At 42.4% G+C, this 22336-nt stretch overlaps 1 protein-coding gene across 5 annotated transcripts in view; it reads left to right on the top strand.

Moving 5' to 3' along the window:
* Positions 1-22336, top strand: part of CFAP61 (cilia and flagella associated protein 61) — a 2132686-nt gene that overhangs the window by 656024 nt on the left and 1454326 nt on the right. For all 5 annotated transcript variants that reach the window (XM_078649333.1, XM_078649336.1, XM_078649335.1 and 2 more), the window contains exon 16: positions 15967-16173. In XM_078649333.1, coding sequence (XP_078505459.1) covers positions 15967-16173 — 207 coding nt within the window. The remainder of the gene's footprint in view (positions 1-15966; positions 16174-22336) is intronic.

The raw sequence follows: 22336 nt of genomic DNA, 5'->3' as shown, positions 1-22336 counted from the left end.
CACAGAACCGCCTGATGAAAAAGCTGAAAGTAGACAAGCCATGAAAAGGTGATCACTGAAGGACAATGCCTACACCTATCTGAGGGGGTTTGAAAAAATGCTCCATATGAGCGATTTTTTTCAGTCACAGACCCAGAGTTTTGAGGGTGTGAATAATGAAGCTTATATCTGATAGAGACATCTAGCCACAAATTCCTTACCTTTGAATTTCTCAGGTGTCAGACTGGATCAGGAAGATTTTTCTTCGAGCAATACCCCTGTGTGGCGGTAGGTGGTATTGGTCGCCTCCTTGTGGCGTCGCCTGCGCCTGAGTTGATGTCTGTGTCACCTATATAGGTGCCACCTCTGCGCTGACATCAGTTTCTTTCTTTCCCCACCAGTTAGCGCTGATTCGGAGAAAGAGCCACGCCTCTGTTGCTTTTTGACTGGAATTTTCCGATGTTTAGTTGAATTCTTTTTTGAGGAAATCTTCCTCCTGCTGTGTTGAACAGATGTCTTCGAGGAAGACAGGTTTTAAACCATGTGGCGTCTGTCATTGCGCCATGTCAGTTACAGATCCACACCTAGTATGTCTGTGGTGTCTTGAGCATGACCACGACTCCAAGTCCTGCTCGGACTGCCGGGCCATGACACCGAAGGCTTTGAGGGAGCGATCCCATGCAGCTGCTAACTGACCGGCAGGCTACGCCGTGTCACGCAAATCCTAAGTGGTCTCGGTCGAGAGGGAGGTTGCAGAACCATTCCAGGAGCCCCAAGTCTTCTTCCTCCCATTCCCGGTCAACAGGATATTCAGGGAAGAAACATAAGAAACATGGTTCCTCGGAATTTGTGCCTGGGCTGGCTTAGTGCCTCCCATTTTTTCCGGGAGCCAGAGCAACCCCGCTCAAATGAAAGAATTTTACATGGCCATTTGCCGTGTATTTGAGTGGACTGACCCCTCTGGCACACCTTCGGGCCCTATGGGCTGGAGGGGCCTAATTGTGTTCTGTTGCTTCGACTCTGACGGGCCCCCATAGCTCCGATAACTGATTTGGACCAGTGCCAGTCATGCAACAGTGGCTACCCCCTACACCGGCCTGATGCTCCCAATGCCACCGGCACCTGCCCCATAAATATTCACAAATCTGACATAGAGCTGGAACTGTGTCACTTGACACCGATTCCACCCCTGACAGGACCCATGGGTCCTAGGTTGGTGCCTGAAGCCTATATTGTATGGCTAGACTCCGGGGATGAATGGGAGGGGTCACTGGACCTTTCAGAATACCTGTTGGAAAGTCAGGAAATGGACTGGTCTGAGGAACTCTGGAATGCCAGTGGTCTAGACACATTTTCAAAAACAACAGGTGATGGACAGAATGCAGAACAATGTCATACATTCACCACAGTACAGAGATCTGGGCCTAAATCCATCGTTTTTTTGCTCACCATGCCATTCCAGTTTGAACCCAGCCATATGCAAATCAGTCTTGACCCTGTGCCCCATGGGAACAGTCCAGCCCGAACTGCCAAGCCAGGTCCTCCCTGGACTGGAAACAAGCATCCAAGGACCGGCCTTCGGGCTTTCAGCCCTCATCAACCTGGATAGCTTGATTCCAGTGGCATGGAGAGCACGGGACTCACGTCTGAGCATACCCGTCCCACTCGGGGTGACAAATGCAAAAACAACAGGTGATGGACAGAATGCAGAATAATGTCATACATTCACCCCAGTACAGAGATCTGGGCCTAAATCCATCGTTTTGTGCTCACCATGCCATTCCAGTTTGAACCCAGCCATATGCAAATCAGCCTTGACCCTGTGCCTCATGGGAACAGTCCAGCCCGAACTGCCAAGCCATGTCTTTCCTGGACCGGAATCAAGCATCCAAGGACCGGTTTCTGGCTATCAGCTGTCATCAGCCTGGATAGCTTGACTCCAGTAGTGTGGAGAGCATGGGACTCACGTCTGAGCATACCCATCCCACTCGGGGGGATGGGTATTCCGTGGTTTTGTGTTCCCGCTCATCTAAGATCTGTACTTTACCCATGGTACCCAAAGTTTATCCCATTTTTTGGGGCATCCTCTACTTTGTTATATAGTTTTTTCCACAAGACAGCACAAGTCCATATCTTGTTTCCAGATAGAGAGCTTTGCAGGTTCCTGTGCCCCCACAGTCTTGCTATGTTGCGCTTTGCCACCCCTGAGGCCAGCATTAGCCAGGTTTTCGTGCGTGTGGCCCACCTGGTCTCGCCTGTGACGCCCAGCAAGTGCCAGCGGGCCTCCATTGGAATGTGTAAATCTAGCACCTTGGACATCGTTCTAGTCACTCGAGTTCAATAGCTTTGGATTTCGGGGCATTCTCATATGATGTGAAAGAAGGTACCTGCCCCTCCACACCCTGGGTGATGTATTGTTATCAATTTGTTTTTTTTGTTTTCTTAGCTGCATCTGTTCTGAACATAATTAAGCTCATCATTGAATCGTCCTTTCAAAAAATGGGGCATTCCCAAGGTTAGTCCTGGACCTGGGCACTATGTGATACAGAAGACAATGGTCCTAGAACCTTATTCACAACAGCAATGTAGTCAGAGCACATCGTTAATTGGATTCTTATATTCAAAACAGGAGCCTAGAGCCAAAATTCGGGCCAAGCTCCTAAACAAAACTTAAATCAATTATTCAAGACATCAGATTTTTGAGGATAAACCATACAAACACAGACCAAGAATAATTTGTCCACCAGACAAGGGTCCAATGTTGTGGGAGGTAGTTAATTGAGAAATTAAGCCATTTTTGTCTTTGTGCACCAGGTTATGTAGGGAGAGCTATAGGCAGTTGGCTAGCAGCTTGCAAAGGATTTTATAATCTAAGTTTAACTTTGAGAGTGGTCTATAGGACGCCACGTCTTGCACATTGCCAGAGGGGTAAACAGTTGAGGCTATCAAGGCCTCCCTGTTACTATAGGGCAAGGACCGAAACTCCAGTGTCTCCGCATATATTTCCGCTAGTTTCAGCACCAGGAGTGACCAGTAGGTCTAATAAAATCTACCAAGTAGGCCATCTGAAGCAGGTGATCTGCCCCTCACCAGCTACTTAATGGCTCCTTTGATTTCAGGCTCGGAAATAGGTCCACTTAGGGCAGCTGTGTCCTAGACAGTCTTCTACAAGAGTTTCTTCCTGACCAGGAAAGCTTTAACTACCTCGGCCGGTATCTGGTTGCGCTCCCACACACAGTAGTGAAGGTCTGGTGGAAGGTAACTTCAGCATTGGGTTGGAAGGGAAGATTGACACTTGAGTCGCCACAGTGGGACACTGAGTGTTAATCATTTTCCTCAATTTATCCTGCACCTCCCCTTATTCATGGAACCCCTTGTTACATTCAGCAGGTTTGGTACCAAAGCCTTTTATTAGCACAGTAATCTGTAAGACATTGCATTTCTAGTGCATCTATACACTTGGAAAGCCTTCATAAGGACTGAGACACATTTTACATGGCTTCCAAACAAAAGTCTTTATATTTGGGGAAGACCTCTAATTGCACAAAACAACCATATTAAATCGTAACCTGTACATCGGGAAGTCAGCATTTCATACATGCAGGACCTTGAAATATTATTCCAGGCAAATATAGTTCAACATAGTCTTCTTTGTTGTTTTATCTCCATCTCTTAAGATCAGATACATGGATAATAAGCAGAGCTGAGTAAATAGTTTTGAGTGCAAACACAATGGAACTTTAAGAATATCTCATAATACAATCATTATGGCTGAGTTAATACTACTAGGAGATGCAATTCATTATCTTATGACACTGTCTTGTATAGCCTGATTTAACATTGATACTTAATGTTGCAGCTCATTTGTAGGTTATGTGCATGCATGGGATCCCTGCTCTCAAGTTCATTTTCACATCAATAATAGACACTCTAGGATACTTGAGCTAATCCCATGAAGGGAGTAAAATCTCAGTGTCCTGGTTATGAATTATTTACTTCAGGAGTGTACTTTAGCCCCTGAGCAAATATGATTCGGTGTACTTGGAATGAAATTCACTAACTGGATAACAACCCCCCAAATAAGTAATTGTTCATGGTCATTTCTTTACCCTTTAATGTGAAACTAAATTCATTTTTGAGGGTTTACCACCAAACCATAGTCCCCTTGCTAAGAATGACGAAATCTCTCACATCTTATCTAGACCCCTTATTTTTCATGTGAGGAGATAGAAATTGTGTCTGGGGAAATCCTGTAATGAAAGGTGCAGTGCAAGTGCAGTGCTTATGACTTTTAGACTGCAAAGTACTTTTCATTGCTGTATCATCCATTCACTCTGAGCCATGCTTTTCTGATGTTTGTCAAAACTGCCTAAATGATTCCTGTTCAGAACAAAAAGCGAAGTGTCATCTCAAAACAACTTGATTCAAAAATCTTAATAACTCTGCCTTTTTTAGGTCTCGGCTAGCGTAGGCTGCGCACATGCGCAGTCTCGCTGTCGAGATTTAACGACTCTGAGTAGCGAGAGTTAACCCCGCCCCTCTTCTCCATTGGCTGGACTCCTAAACTGCGTCCAGACATTGGAGAAGGGATCTCAGTTACTTCATTCTTTGGTTGTAAGCCCCTTCCTTTTCGGATTGGGGGGCGTGTTTTTTAGTTTTGTTCTACCTGTGACGTCAGTGAAAAACACGCCCCCCAGTCTGAAAAGGACGGGGCTTACAGACAAAAGGCATTCAGGCAGCGTGAGCAAGACACGCTGTAGACTCGCTGTCCAAAGGGCTCTTTGATTGGGCATCATTTAGGGATCACGCTGCCTTCATGCGGACGTCACTGTCCCTCTTCCCGCTGCAGCAGCAGTGAGTCAGCGCCATGCGAGGGAGACTCCCGGGGCAGAGCGTGTGCCCGCCTATGCAGCGTGTTATAGAGTGGCTTTGAAATGCAGATTTTTAGTCGAGCATATCACTTTGAACGTGCACTGTGTGCCCCCGATCACCGCAGCCGGCCCAGGAGCTGTGAGAGCACTTTGTTTGCCTTCACCCGGCCCAGAGTCCATCGACGTCAGCACCAATCCAAGCTGGGATTGGCGCCAGCTCTGAGGGTTACCCCGGCGATGAGGGGGCTTGTTCTTTCTTCTCCCCTTTGTTTTAACCCTTCACTCTCTCAATTTCTTTGGTCCCATGTCAATGATCTGGCTCGCCGCGTGTCTCCCTCCTTCTGTCCGCCGCAGCCCCCACATCTTGAAGTAATCAGGAGCGGGGAAGGGTCTGCCCCTCTCGCATCTCAGGTTAAAGGAGAGGGTGCACGAAAATGTGGTAGAGCCATTACAGGAAACCAGAGAAGGCTTCACCAGGGACTCCAATTGCCATTGCATTAGGACCAGCAGTACCGTAATGACCTGGGGAAAGGACGGGGCTTAGACAAACTTCCATCCGACTCTTCTCAAGAATGAGCGCATAGCCGCTATAAATAGAATAGCCATTGCCCACGTTCTGTCTGTTTAAGCGGTTCCTGGAATGATCCCGAGGATGAATAGGTTCTCAATAAGCGTGAATCCGCCGACAGGTTGTGAGCACTGGAGTCAAACTAGCCTAGTTTTCCCATACACACTAAATCATTGCAATCATGGTGGTATGTTTCAACATGTCTCATTCTTAAATGTATTAATCAGTAATATTCATAATTTTTTATGCATTAAGAATTCCTAACAAAATGTGCTTTTGTTTAATTGCAAACCACGCGTTTTCAAGTTTTTATTTGCACCTCTGGACTAAAACACGATAATTCTTTGAACTGAATCGGCTTGTTAGTGACGTTGTTTATGCCTGATCCTAGATTGGATTTCATTCAATATCTATCCCGCCTTCGGGAAACTGCATTGGGTAGGCTTATACTGTACCGCATCTCTGGAAGTAGGGGGCAGGGGAGGTGCTTGGTGGCAAGTAGGCTAGGCTGCGCTTCTACGTCACGTTCTTTGCATATGAGGCCGTGCTGCTTGCTGCCTGGATCTGCTCTCACCGGTTTATGCCGGTCCTCTACTGCTCCAGTTACAGTCTGTGCGTGATTGATGTCTCTGCAGCACTTGTTTACCACATTGTGCCCGAGACTCAGCCGAAAACTGCTGAGGTGGCATAGTAAATGAATAAGAACTTAAAAGAGATCGTAAATAAATGGTTTTTAGCAGAAACTGAACCGTGATAATATACGAATGATATGTGTTTGAAATGTGCAAATAAAGCTCGTTCCCGGGGCTGTTCTATTAACTAATGGCAGAATTATTGACATGTCATATCTGTCCGAATAAGTATGTTCATTCCTATAACCCTCTGTTGGTTTGTCATTTGATAAATCCTAACATAATCGAATTTCTATTAACTCCAATTTAACAAGCTCCGCTCCTTTAAGACACCTTGACTTTGGTACCCTCAAGGCCACCCTGTATCCGCTGTCGCTTTTGTTGACCTGTCTCGCTGTATTTTTTACAAGGTAACCCTACTGGGAAATATTTTTTCCGGGGGAACATTCTTTTTGGTATGACTCGCCAAGTTATTTTCGCAAATAATTTACCGTGTTTTAAATCTAGTGTATTAGACACTAGTAAAATATATTTAAATAATAACACAAACGTATGGAATCACGAAAAATCAAATAATACATTCGAACAGGATACCTAAGAAGGACTGAACTAAATAAACACTGAAACGATTCTTTTTTTATTTCAATGCAACTAGATCGCTCGCCTTCCTGCACACGCCTACAAGAGAGCCTTCTAGACCAGCCTCCGTAAGAAGGATGGGCAAGTTGTTTTCTGCAAGTACTAGCCCCTCCCAAGCAGCCTCGGGGGATAAGTCTAGCTACGTTTAACAGAAACCTGGGGCACCGGTTACCGCTTAAGAAAATAGACATATTTGTTTGATGCAGAAATGATAGGCAACGAGTTGCAAATGTAAGACTGACCGTTGTTTTGATTTCGGGTTAGCCTCCATCCAGCTGCAGCATATAGTCCTTGTGGGGTTGGGAGAAGGGAGCTCGAAGGCGGACACTATGAGGAATGCGGCGGACTGTAAAGGATGACACACTTGGGATACGGTTGAACAGTTTTACATGGTACCAACAACCCTGCCTGCTGCAGACTCTCAAAACTGAGGAAGACACATTGGCATTTCTAATGGTTGTGGGACTGTTTATATCATAAGTGTTTGCATTTATGACACGGGCAGCAAACATTCATGGGACTGAGTAACCTAAAGGGCAGCATGCTATCATGTGACTAAGGAACATTCCACAGGGATACCTAGCTTGTGTGTGTGTGTGTGGGGCTCTGTGTGTGTGTGGCTCTGTGTGTGTGTGTGTGTGTGGCTCTATGTGTCTGTGGCTCTGTGTGTGTGGCTCTGTGTGTGTGTGTGGCTCTGTGTGTGTGTGTGGCTCTGTGTGTGTGTGTGTCTGTGTGTGTGTGTGTGGCTCTGTGTGTGTGTGTGGCTCTGTGTGTGTTGCTCTGTGTATGTGGTTCTATGTGTGTGGCTCTGTGTGTGTGGCTCTGTGTATGTTGCTCTGTGTGTGTGGCTCTGTGTGTGGCTCTGTGTGTGTGTGTGGCGGCTCTGTGTGTGTGTGTGGCTGGCTGTGTGTGTGTGGCTCTGTCTGTGTGTGTGGCTCTGTGTGTGCGTGTGGCTCTGTGTGTGTGTGGCTCTGTGTGTGTGTGTATGGCTCTGTGTGTGTTGCTCTGTGTGTGTGGCTCTGTGTGTGTGGCTGTGTGTGTGGCTCTGTGTGTGTGTGGCTCTGTGTGTGTGTGTGTGGCTCTGTGTGTGGCTCTGTGTGTGTGTATGTGGCTCTGTGTGTGTGGCTCTGTGTGTGTGTGTGTGGCTCTGAGTGTGTGTGGCTGTGTGTGGCTCTGTGTGTGTGTCTCTGTGTCTCTGTGTGTGTGTGTGTGTGTGTGCGTGGCTGTGTGTGTGTGGGGGGTCTCTGTGTGTGTGGCTTTGTGTGTGTGTGGCTCTGTGTGTGTGTGTGTGTGTGTGTGTCTCTGTGTGTGTGTGGCTCTGTGTGTGTGTGGCTCTGTGTGTTTGTGTGTGCGTGTGTAAATGCAGTAGGTCTCGCATTTGCGAGAGATTAAGCTATTGGCATTGTAAATGACAATGCCATTTATTTATCTGTTTTCAAATTCAACCCATAAATAAAAAGTGTGTTATTTACAATGCCAATAGCTCTAACTTTTGCAAAGGCGAGACTGCTGCATTGTAAAGTCCACTACTCACTGTCTACTCACTCTATACAGCTAACTCAACTCACTACTACTTACACAATTACTAAAAAAAATGTATTACTCAATAATACTCACTATTAATGCCTATTACTCTATAGTACACACTCTATACTCCTCTAAAATAAAACTATCTACTAGTCACTATTAATCACTCTACAACTCACTCTCTACTACTAACTCTCTACTACTCATTTTATGATACCCTACTCACACTATACTAATAACTATATCTACAATATACTACTAACTCGCCACACCTCAAATACTCTATACTACTCACTAAAATACTATATAATACTCTAATCCTAATACTCTCTACTACTCTACTCACTAATAATAATTCTCTACTACACACTCTCTACTACTATAAATAATTATACTAATAACTTTCTACAATATTAAACCCTATTACTCTATAGTACTTACTACTATTCTACTACACACTATATAAAACTATCTACTACTCACTATTACTCACTCTACTACTAACTCTCTATTACTCAATGTATAATGCCCTGCTAAAACTATTCTAATAACTATGTCTACAAATTACTACTTACTCATTAATACTCACTATAATACTCTGTATTAAAACTCTATAATACTCTACTACACTTTACTAACTACTCACGCAACTACTACTGTAAACTACTCACACTTTACTCAATATCTAGTACTCTCTAATACTATCAATTCACACTCTACTACTAACTCAATTAATAACACTCTAATACACCCTCTAACTACTCTCTACTACATACAAGTCACACTCCTCACAACTCAATAAATGACACTATCCACAATTTTATACTCACTCTACTACTCTCTACTACACTCTAATACTAAAAAGTACTAACTACTGCTCTCTAATATATACTCTATTTTAAGTCATTCGCTACTCAATATACTAACTAGATACACTACTCCATATACTATCTATAACTCACTACACTACATCTATCCACTACTTTTCATTACTCACTACTACTCTGTCTCTACTACTCACTAACTCCTACATGCTCTCTACACACTATCTACCACTCACTCTATACTACTCTCCACTAATCTACACTACTCACTAACTACTTTTGCCTACAACTCACTCCTACACTACTCTATACAAGTATAATCTCTATTAATCAACTAGTCACTCTCTACTAACAATTAATCACTGCTAATACTCTCTACTACTCTCTAATGCTTAACAATTGCCATTGTAAATGACAATACCATATATTTATCGGTTTAAAAAAACAAACTATAAATGAAAAAAATAACATTTGCAATGCCAATAGCTCTAACTTTAACAAAGACAAGATCATTGCATTGTAAATGCTTGTTTAATCGAGCAGCCCACCTGCATGTATTGGTGCGTTTTCCCTTCATCGCATTCCATTTCACCAAAATCTTAGTATGTGTATTGAGTACTACTCAAAAATATGCAGTGTGTCAGACTTGCCTTAGAGCCAAATAAATAGCTTTAACACCTCTGTAACCTTTTTTGCCCCTTTCCTACGTGTCAGTGCTTCCTCATTCTCATGTTCTCATCATGGAAATCCCGTCCAAACCTTAGTTACTGTAAAATACACTGGCCCTTCAATCACATGCTCATGTCAGTTACATTGATCAGATGGCCTGGCTAGACCCCTAAATGACTTCATCACATGGCCCACAATAACCCCTGTATTTGAGGTCGCTCAGTCCAGCTATTTTCCATAGTCTTTTTATTCATTCAGGCTGTAATCCTTATTTTTACTTGGTGCCTCTTTACCCAAATAAATCTGGATTCCTGGTCATTTTATCACATACATCATTGCCTGTCGTCCAATTCATATGTACTTTGATTTGTAGGTTTTTTCTTTTGCTCAAAGGTAACCACATTTACAGTAAACTCGCTGACACTCTAAGGCCTTCATTTCCTCTGACACTCCGCTGCAGGTAAATGCATTAGAGCCCACTCATTGGTGTCTCTTTCATGTGCCCTCTCACAGGTGCTCATCAATCTGTCATTAGTATTCTTATTCAGCTTCAGTGCCAACAGGGTCTTTTAAGGGCAGCCTTTTGACATGTTTCATTAAGCCTTTGTGGCTCATGGTTCCGATTATGATCCTCGTGATTAAATTTGATGTGAATTATTGTATAAATTTAACACTTTTGTATGTGCCTTGTATATTGCTTTCATGATTCTAGCGATCGAATAAAGCATATTTGGACCCTCATGATTATCTAATTGTTCATAGGATTACTATGTTTCTTCAGTTTTTTTTTGATCTTTTAAACTTTTTTTTTAATTGTGATCTTTTTAAAAGTGGTTATCTCAGCAGCAATCTTGTTATTATTTGAATCCCCCACAGCTCTATTATGTATTGCTTGTTAATCTAGCTCATCTACCAGTAGTGTTGAAATAACTAGAACCTCCTTTGTTGTCTCTAATACTAGCAACATCTCTAAAACATGTATTTGCATTGTAAGGCCATCACTCCTTAAATCTACCATTTTCTGTGAGCATCCTTTGCTTGTTTTTTGCCTGAAGGCTCACTTGTATCATCTCAGGCTTAAAGTGCCCCTCCATAAATTTGGCATGAGATTCTGTTCTAATTCTTTTTTCTTCAGATCAGTAGTGTCCCACTAAACATTATGCCACACTGCTGCCTAAGTGCTAGCAAGTATTGAGGATGTACGCGTTACTCTTTTGAACTTTTCATCTAAGAAGGCAAAAATGTTTCCATCAGTTACATTCGCTGCATTATGTAACTTAGTTTACATTGCATCGGTATTGGCACGTATTTTGATTGATGTATGGTCATGTACCCATTATTCATATATTTTCATTACCATAATACATTTGTTTCAGGTTTTATAGCTCAGACTTGTTCCAAGGAAATTGGAGCACTTTACATGAACACAAGTTACATTTACATTACACAAGGTTAGGGTTTTTTTTGCTAGGCAAGGGGAAATTAAGAGATTTGTCCAGAATCATAGTATGTTGAGCTACTGCGAGGACTCGAACGTGGATCAATCAATCAATCAAGAAATTTGTATAGCGCACTACTCACCTAGAGGGTCTCAAGGTGCTTGGGGGGGGCAGGGGGGGTCCGTTATTGCTCGAATAGCCAGGTCTTGAGTTGGCAACTGTGGCCTTAATACTACACCCTCTCATTTAGAGAGCTCTGTCAATGTAAAATGATAAACTTTGGCCTGATTGCGACTCCTGTGCATTCGCCAAAGTCATGGATTCTATGGAGCATACAAAAGTTAATCTATTCAAGATTGGCTCCTAAAAGCAAAAACTGATTGAGGGAGTCTTAAAAAATTTAAAATGACACCCGAAGTCCCACAAACGTTTAGGCTCTAGATAAACCATAACAAGACAGCATCCATTAACAATGATTCAGTCCTTAGAGCTGTCTTGGGCACAGGTATTGCAGGAGTGTACCCTTCCTAAGTGAGACTACCATCAATCTGGCAGACATGTCTTCGCTTCAACCCATTCCTTGTTGTTCAGCTATGTAGATCAGTCTTTTTGTTCTATATTCAGTTGTTCCTATTTCTTCATTGCACCTCATACACTGTTTGTACAGGACCTTTCCATGCTACTCTACTGGTCCAGTGGTGGTATCTGCATGTCCCTAGGAACATATTTCCACTTACTTTAGTGTTGAATTTTCTCACTCAGATCAATTAACTGTCAACATGATTATGTTGGACTCATCCATCAAGGTGGCACTTTTTTCCTTCCTGGTAGGTTACCTACTGCTGTACAGATGGCTTCCATTTTTCTAAAAATATATATTTTTTTGTTTACATGGTGCACCCCTCCCCCCAAGATAGTTTTCCTTCCAGAATGCTAGCCTATGTAAGCTTTTTGTCACTAGCATGGCCATTTAAAAATGTAAAGTGTTCTGTTGCTCCTCCTCGAGTCGCTCTTATTCCATCTTTACCATTTCTATATTTGTGTGTGTGTGTTTGTGTATGCGTATTTTTTCTCTTTAACCCTCCGGACATGTGTTGGCATTGTGTGGCCCAGGAATATTGAAGAATATTTAGGACAGAAAGACCACCTGCTCCAAATGTTAATTGCATTGTCTTCCACCTCACATGAAGAGCTCTTCCCGAACATATTTAGTGTTTTTGATATGGAGTCTAGTTTTACAAATGTTTGATGGGAGATATTGAATGGCGCATTCGTGAATTTATGAATACTTTTGTAGAGAACAGTTGTTTTTATTGCATCTGGTCTACTCGTAGACAGAAGTAGTTTGCATCACTGTGTGAGTTTTTCCACTATATCCTAAAGAAGTAGTTGAATAGAACTCCACCAGAAGTAGGTGCTCATAAAATTGAGACCTTGGATTGAGCAAGAATACATTCTAAGCATACAGTACACAAAGGCTTAATAGGAAACCAATCTTTAGTTCATAAGTGGCACTGATAATGCTCAATACGAAGGGTATTGTTTTCTGATACCCTGACTTAAAGGGAAGGGGGGGGAGGGGCAAACACCTGTCAGTTCAATCCAAACACCCAAATGATCATATATTTCTTTCATGCTCAGAGACATTTTTGTAATCGATACTCTGATGCATGAACCCAGTTCTATGGAGCCAGTACTTTGTGCAGCTACTTCCAATGGAAGGAGTCAAAGACCTTTTGTGCTTTTAACTTGACAATAGTGTTTTCCCGTTAGTTTTATATTCTGCCATTACAAGATGTAGTCATCAAATGTCTGTGTGGTGTCCCTGCTAAGGACAAAACCAATCCGATCTGGGTGTACCACTGAGAGGCCCACACCCTCCAGTTTATCCAATAATATTTTAACTAAAATGTAGTATCACAATTGTCTGAATCATACTTACTGGTATCTTGAGATGACTCCGAAAACACTGGGGTTCGGGCCTCGCCGAGCATCAGGGCATTGGGTTTCTGTTCTAGCACCTCAGAAAAGAGTACAAAGAGGTGAGGAAGTAGCAGATGCTGAAAAGTTTAGTAAAATTAAAAACCTAGTCCATCACCCCAGTAGCCCTGCTTTGCAGCATCCCTTTAATTGCTGTCCAAATCTATTGTTCAGTGATGTCATGCATTTTTTGACCAGGCTCTTCTGAGGTACCTCTTTTTAGTCACAGTTGTTTACATTTCATGAGTATCCTATTCTAACGACTACATTGACCTGTAGTAGGTTAATGGAGTATAGAGCTTCACGGTATTTCTTTAATTTTTCACTCATATAATTAAGGTCTATAATCCTCTTGTTTCTTTAACTGGTTACTTTCCCTATGTGGGATGGTCCAATCTCTTTGCTTGTTATCCGAGCTACTGGCCTGCCAGTTTTACCACCCGCCAATAACATTTCCATTTTATTGTTCATATAATTAATTAGACTCCGTCTGATTGCAGCAGTTATATATTGTTGCCTAAATATGATCGGCAGAAACTTATTCTCTACAGTCAGTCAGAGCCATCCTTTGGAGTGCTTACATCTTGAGTTCAAGGCTGCTAAATTCAATCTTATGTTTTTTTTATGTGTACACCCTTTGTGGGAGCGACTCAAAGCTTCCCCAACGGATGCAATCTATTTCTGGAACATACCCGGCTTCATAAATAGTTGTGCATGCAAACTTATAATATGCCTAAAATTAGAGTCTTGGGAAAGCTGATGGTTCTAATCTGCACACTGATGTTCTGTGCCTCCCTCTCTGCATAAACATGTAACAAGTGATCAGAAAGTCTGTGGCTATATTCTATGCCAGACACCTACTCTATGCTAATCATGTATATGAATGTCATATCTATTCCAGCGAGATATGAATAAGCCGAGTACTCTCTGGACTAGGTTAAATGTCTCTACACCCATCATCCAGCTCGTAATCTAAACACTCTCTGGTAAGATTGTGTACTATGTTGATTGCCACAAATTTGACAAGAATGTTTCCTAGAACACAAAATCTCCTGCCTACACAAGGTCATGCTCCCCAAATCTTATCAGTTCAGCAGCAACAGTAATGTAAAAGCTGGGATTATTGATATTGACTCTATGCATTCAAAAGTAACTGACACCCAATCACCTTGTTTATCCTCCGAATACACGGGTATTCGAAAGGGTAACTTCTTTGGAAACAGTATCCATGTTCATCCATCAGATCGCATATTGTATGCATGGAATATGGGCTCTGCCCAAAGTTCCCCTAATTTGATTTCAATCGTGTTTCCAGCAGGTGTGTCACTTACACCTTTTCTCCCTTGAGGCATTGGACAGTGCTTTGTAATTTGATTAATATGTTCCTCTCCTCTCATCGAGGGATTCCAATCAAAATTTAGAGACCTTTAGTCTGATTGCTCCCTAGTGGCATCTGCTGTATCTCTGAGCAAACTTTTTGATGGTTAGACATTGGCTGCAAAACATCATTTTGGTCTGATTCTTTGCAATGAACTTGAAACGCATCCTGGTGAGGCATGTTTCGATGCTGAACCTTATAACCTGTTTCTGAACATTTTCCTCAATCTTGAAAAGCAGCTCATTTCAACTCGGCTCATGGCCCCAACATGAGAATACATTCTATATTCAAAATAAAATAGTTTTCTGAATTAACTCCATTTGCAGATTCTGAATCTCTGAAACACGTTTTTATGTCAGACTAGGTAAGAGATGACTTTTCACAAAGTTCACTCTCAGAGGCAGATCTAGGGTGTGTGTTAATAAAAGAAAGTGGAAAGAGTCAACAACCCACCAGCAACAGCCAAGGTCAAGGCCCATCCTGTCCACCTCAAGTTGGAGGAAAATATCTCAATCATGTCTTATGATTTATATCTGGTATACACCCTGTGTCTCCTTCAGGAGATGTTGGTAGCATCGCAGTGACAATCTCAGTTGGTAGAATAGCAAATTATGTAATTTGAGATGGAGCGCGTTGCTCCAACCCCCCCTAAAATGGAGGCATTCTTTGGTGGTCTAATCAACATCCTATATTAAAAAATGTGTACTTGCATCACAGCAAGCATGTGAACATTTTGGGTCAATAGAACTCAGATTGGATTCCATTTTAATAGGCATGTAAAAAATGTGTGATCAATCTTGACATGCACTCTGAGTCTTGAGCTCCCTACCACGAGACTCAGAGTAGAATTCACAATGGATCATGAGTATTTTGACACTTTGATTATGGGGTACTTAGCGCTCACGGGTCAAGTCAGGGCAAAGTCAGTGCTTGGTAATTGGCTTCCTCTAGCTCTCTTGCTGTAGCAGCTAAATTGTTTTTGTTGCAAAAATGGGCTTGCACCATCTCTATGGGTCAGGAGGGGAGAGGTGCTCCAGGAGGTAAGATGCTGGGCATGTGATCAGTGCTGGAAGTCTATCACATGATGCCTCAACGCTGGATTATCAGGAACCACACCTCTAATGGAAGGAATAATAAAGCCTTAAATGTGGCCTGTTTCGGCCCCTCAACTAGAACCAAAATGCATACATTATTGTGTCTAGGCCAGTAATTCAGGTCCTTCAGTTGCATATTGTGAAGCCATGACCCTATATCAAATGCTTCCTTTCCATACCACTTTCACACGATTTCTCCTTTAGAAGTAATATTCTTACATTTTTTAACTTTATTTCTATAATCATTTACTTGAATAAATCTATTCAGCTGTGAAAACCAAATGGTCAATGATGTATATTTTGAATTAGGGCAGTATTATATATGGTTATTCAGGTAATTTTAATTTTTTTGCTTTCTTCTTCCAGAATATTGAATACATTCGCTCGCATTACAACATTGAAGATTTTATATACTTCAATCATCACCAACGGGAGGAGCATGGCCATCTATTTCATTTTGCCTTAAACCCCATATTCAAGCATTATACAAAGCACTTCCTGAAGGAAATTCTCCGGCTGTCTCATAAGTCGTGTCTGTATTACCCTATCTATCCAATAGATGAAGAAGTCCAGGTAATATATTTGAGTAACACTAATTTCCCATTGTGTTTGAGTCTTCAAAAATATCGGACATATTATTGAATGTTCAGCATTTGGTAGTGCATAAACAGCAATGGTTTCTCACCCCCTCATTGACAGGAATTGCTTTATTTTGTGACTAACGGATTTCCGCAAAAGGGAAGGCAATCCAATATATGTTTATGCATTAAAAAAAATAAATTGTAAACTTTTTATGAGTTTTACAACCTATACAAATTAAGGATGCACATCAAAACACATACAACAATGCAACATTAACAGAGATCATGGTTATGCAATATGCTTCAGGTATCATAATACTTTCTTATCAGATCATTATTTCTCCTACTGAATCCTACATTTGGGGCCCTGATGTGGGCGGGGATGAATTGCCTTACACTAATTTTAGAGTAGAATAGACTGATGGTCTAACCTCCTCCACCCTCGTATCACCTCACTCGATTATGTGGGAGGTTCTTGAGTGGGGTGCCAAATTGCATCAAATAGTATGCCTCATTCTGTCCCCGGTGACTTGGGTGTGCCTTCTCACCTATTCTGATTAGGACAGATGCTTCAGTTGTGCCCAATTTACTTGGATTAAATAGACAAGCAACTGCGGCAGAACAGTTTGTAAATTCCTTGCCATTGTAATGCTTAATTTAGCCATGTCCCAGAGCAGTGAATTGCTTGTGTTATTTTTCATGTTTTCTCTGGGTAAAGTGACACAGTAAAGCAATTCCACCCGAATATTGGTCTTTGTTACCTGTCTGAATTGTGATGATTCCCTGTGCTGAGGCTCCACAAGTCTTCACTAGCCTGAAGTCCTTCGTTCTGTTCAGGAGGTCGGCTCCATCGCATGAGCATCCCAGACACCTGTCCCGTGCCCCAGAGCACATGTTGTGCGTACTTCATGGGTTAGATATGCTCTATTTAGGTAGTTTTCAAACTGAATTTTATTCTCACATTTCTGGACGCTTCTGTGATAAAAGAACACAATGTTTGTGGCATGTGTAGCTGTACATACACATGCTGTGCATACCCCTGCCATTTAGTGTTGGACTCAGACATGTTCGACTTGTTTTTCTTTGAAGTTTTCAAGTCACAAAGCATGATGACTCTACCTGAGCATTGGCTTCAACTCCATTGATAGATTGTTTCTTTCGGCTGTCCAGTTTGGACGTTCATCCTGAGAGCTCCGAATTGATGCCCTCTTTTGTTCATCACTGGTACCTCTCTGTTCTTCCACCCCCGTCTGCATAATCAGTCTTCTTCTGCTTCGACCACAGTCACATCCGTTAACTTCGGTGAACAAGTTCCTTCCATTGCCCTCTTCGGGCCATCTCCTCTGCTTCTTACATCGAGACTCCATGATGGAATGTGCCCCTTTCTAGTACTATCCAGAGTGCCACTCAAAATACCCTTGGACCGATCACCATTAGGTCTGTAACTCCTGTCTTTCCCTGGAGTTTGACAAGACATCCTGCATTGCCCGCCATGCCTTTCGATTCAAAAATACGCTTGTGTACCAGTGAGATCGGTGCCTAGCGCGTCATACCATGACGCACCGTCAAGAAGACGGGGATGGTGCAGGGACCAAGACATCAAGGTGGAGCCACAGCCAGAGACTTCAGGCTGCTACTTTCTGAAGACAATGCCACCTTCTAACTCATCATGAAATATGTCCCGCAAGCTAGTTAAATCAAGGCCAGCGCAAATCGAATCAGAGGCTGGAGGTGGCACTTTCTAGAATACCATGTATCTCCCAGGCCTCTGATATCACTTAATGCTTTTTACCTTTTAACTGTTGAGAGTGTGGTGGAGTGCCATGTCATATAGTGGAGTGGCATATCATAAAGAGAGGTTGAGTGGCATATCGTCGTGTCATACAGTGTAGTGCAGTGGCATATAGTGGATGGGCATAGAGTGGGGTAGAGTGTCACAGAGTATAGTACAGTGTTGTAGAGTTGAGTTGCATGCAGTGGAGTAGATTGTTGGACAAAAGAACATATTGAGCGGAATATTGTACAGTGACATAGAGTGGGATAAAGTGTAAGAGAGTAGAGTGGAGTAAACTGATGTAGTGTAGAGTAAAGTGTCATAGAGTGCAATGGTTTTTCATAGACTATAGTGAAAAGGAGTGGAGTGGCTTAGATTACAGTTATGTTATTCTGTTTTAGGTTTAAACCTATAATAATTGATAAAACCCCACCAGAAGGGAAATATCCGTTACCAATGTAAACATATAAACACTGATAAACTCCTGCACAACCACAAACTAAATGCCATTCAAAGAAAGGAAAAGGAGAGTGAAATAGTCATTTTTATTTCTTCCTGAAGGGGCAAATACAATGTAAGTTTGTTATACAAGGTAGCAGCAAGAAAGACTGGGATTACATTATTCTGCTTGAGTTCTGTTGTTTTAGGATGGCACTAAAATATTGTTTCTCCTTCCTTTTGTTTTTGTCAGTTTTGTGGTCTTTGGTCTAAAGATGCAAGGTTTAGAAGCATGCTGTTGGTCTTATTTAATTATTTTATAAACTGTTGAAAATCAGGAAATATCAGAATCATTTGATATTTTGGCTACATTTGATTCTCTCACTGGTAAGTGAAATGGCTGGTTTCGTAAGAATCTTTCTCAATATGTACCGTCACAATTACCCACAGGCAGAGAATGGTTGAAAACCTTTGATACATCAGCCCCCTTTTCTAGCGAGTCAGTATTGAGAGTAGGTGAATTGCCAACACCCCAGACTTTAAACATTCCATGCAAGGGTAGCGATAGGTATATGTGAAAAGAGTGCTGTCACCAAAGATTGGAGTGATATATTTTGTATTTGAAGTGATTCAGCTATGTATATGAAAAAGTTGTGTGATGACCTGTCCAAATCAATACCTGAGCTGAAGTGCTTCTCTGTAAGAGATCCTTGCCACTTGCTAGATGGTATGCTGAAAGCATCTTTACAATCTTCAGAGTTGATGAAGAATGCTAATGACTATGTAGTCCATTCTAGTGCACTGTTAAGTTATGCACGGGAACTAAAGCGCAGATTTTCTCATGGTGGCTTTGTGTGTGGCATCAAAGAAAGAGTCATTCCATCTGTGTCATTTAGCCAGTGGTTCTCAGTCCTAGGGGCCGTAAATGCTATATTATCCATGTGGTGACCGTTTAGAGAATTTTTGCTGAGGTATAATAGGAAAGGCAAGAAATGTGAGGATCTTCAGTCGCATATTGATAGTGATGTGAATAAAAGTACACTCTACTGCATTCTTATATTTTTACAGGAAAGCATGACTACTGTAGTGGACATAATTAAAAAACTAGAGTCTGAAAACACCCTTGTCTACCAACTGTTCAGTGTAATTGGTGTAGATGTGAAACGTCAACTTGAGATTAGGCTGTGTGACACTTTTAGTGAATTGGCACTGCAACATGTTCCATGTTAGAATGCTTGCCACTTGGTAGGCAAAGACATGTTGTGGAGAAATTCAGGAAATGTTATTTTAAAGTGCATGAGATTTGGCTTGCAATGATGCTTAGAAATGTCCCTTCACAAACCATGGCATTTGAAGTCAATGAAGCATCTCTGTAGTACTCTGCACAACTTCTAAATCCCTTATGTAAAGGGGAATTTTTTATCCGGACTTTGTAAAGTACCGCTCAATTTTTGACCGCTTCAATAACTGTGAGAGCATATGCGCCCAGTTCAATGCATTTGTTGCAGAACCTGTCCCAGAGAATCACAATCTTCAGGTGCACCAGCATTGGCATGGGAAGCTTTGTCAGTGGCCAGAGTTAGCAAATTGTGTACTGGCTGTTTTGGCATTGCCTGTCTCAAGTGCCAATGTTGAGAGGGCCTTTTCACAGATAAAAGTTTACATGGGAAGAAAAGAGCGAGCGTGCATGATTACTGAAGAAGTATTGCATGGTGTACTACAAAAAGTTTGAATTGTAAAAATGTATTCCTCATATACACTGTACTTACACTGTCTATAGGTAGAATCTTCCGGGCTGACCGGAGCAGACCGAAACACACGCCTGCGGTCTTTTTAGCGTGTGTCTTGAAAGAAAGGTCCTGCTCCAGCCACACCCCCTCCCTCCTTGTCACCTAGTAGTTGGCCTAGTTGCCTGGGAGTTGCACCCACCCCCAAACAGGAGATCAAGAGCTTGGGGGTGTGGCTGGAGCAGGACCTTTCTTTCAAGACACACGCTAAAAAGACCGCAGGCGTGTGTTTCGGTCTGCTCTGGTCAGCCCGGAAGATTCTACCTCTCCTCCCAGTGGCCGCCAGGAGATTACTCATCCAGGGGCTCATCATCTCACGGCTGGATTTTAGCAATGCGCTGTTTCTGGGGGCCCCAGAATCTACCTTAAACAAACTGCAGCAAGTGCAAAATGCGGCCGCCAGGCTCCTGACGGACCTTCCCAGGCGTCAGTCAGCTCGCCCTGCGCTGAAGGCGCTACATTGGCTCCCTGTCAGAGAGAGGGTGAAATTTAAGGCACTTTGTATGGCCCATAAAATTTTGCAAGGGAAGGGCCCACCTATCCTACGGGATATGGTTCAATCTTATAAGGCCTCTCGTGCCCTTCGTTCAGATCATCTACAATTGTTGCAAGTTGCGAGGGTCAGGAAGGCAAGAACCGGTGGCAGAAGATTCTCCATAAATGTGGCAACATTGTGGAATTCCCTCCCGCTGCACTTGCGCTTGGAAACGAGCACCCTGCGGTTTCGTAAACTTTTAAAAACTCATTTGTTCCCTGCCTAATTCCTGTGTCTCTTGCTTTGGCGTATCTCTCTGGATGAGCGCGGGGATGCCCAAGGGTAACCAGGCGCGTTATAAAACTCATTAATAATAATAATAATATACACCATGTACTGTCAGTGCAGAACGTAAGTAATAATAAAAGCAAAATGTTCCATAAACACCGGAAAAACACTGTTTCTGATGTTTTTAATTACGCAAATATGTGAACCCACTGATAGCCACTGTTTTTTAAAAGTATTGAAATCACTGGAAAAAAAACACCAGAATTTACCAAAAATAGACACTTAAAACTGGAAAGCCTAATTATGGTCAAGTACAGTGTCATAAACTGGAGTACCATGTTGTACAGTAGAGTGCAGTGGGGTGTCTTATAGTATTGGAAAGTGATGCAGACTACAGTAGAGTAGAGTGGCGAACAGTCTAGTTGATTTATGTAGAGTGAAGTAGTGTACAGTACAGTGCATTGGCATACAGTGTTAAAGAGTACACTGGCATTGAGTGGCTAGAGTGGAGTGGCAAACTGTGGAGTAGAGTGGAGTGAAGTGGGGTGCAGTGGCATACAAAGAGTTGCATACAGTGTCATATAGTGGACTAGAATATCATAGAGTGGAGTAGAGTGTTGTATCGTGGCATACAGTATATTACAGTGGAGTGAAGCAGTATAGACAGGAGTAAAGTGTCAGAGAGTGGCACATAGTGTAGTAGTGTGGAGTTGCATAGAGTGTAGTAGTGTGTGAAACAGTGGAGCTGCGTAGAGTGGACTGCTGTAGAGTACAGTGAGGTAAAGTCTCATACAGTAGAGTGGAGTGGTGTGGTATAACATAGTGTGGAGAAAGTACAATACAATGTATTGGTGTGTTGTAAAGTAGAGTGTCGTGGAGTGTTAGCAAAGTTAGTAAACAGTTATAAATTGGAGTGGTGTCTCGAACAGTAGAGTGGAGTACTGTATCTTATAGAAAAATGTGTTATAGTGGAATAGAGTGTTGTACATTGGAGTGTACTGGCATATAGTGGAGTATAGAGTTGTACAGTCGGGTGTACAGGGATATAGTGGAGTAGGCTATTGTAGAGTGCCATGAAGACTGGTAGACCTTTATAAAGTGGAGTTTTATACAGTGGAGGAGAGTGTCAGATGATGCAGCAGCGTACAGTGGATTGGCATACACTGTAGTGGCTTAGAGTGGATTACTGTAAAGTGGAGTAGCATACAGTGGAATGCCGTACAGTCGAATACTGCATAGTGGAGTGGTGTACAGTGGAGTGGCGTAGAGTGGAGTAGGGTACAGTGGATTATCATAGAGGGGGGTGGCATACATTGAAGTGGCACAGTGTAGATCAAGGAAACTTATAAATTGGACTACCGTATCATACAGTAGAGTGGAGTGCTCTGTCGTA

Source organism: Lissotriton helveticus, chromosome 6 (genome assembly GCF_964261635.1).
Source record: "Lissotriton helveticus chromosome 6, aLisHel1.1, whole genome shotgun sequence".
Lineage (NCBI taxonomy): Eukaryota > Metazoa > Chordata > Amphibia > Caudata > Salamandridae > Lissotriton > Lissotriton helveticus.
The sequence above is the reverse complement of the archived record's forward strand: the minus strand, read 5'-3'. Positions and strand labels throughout refer to the sequence as shown.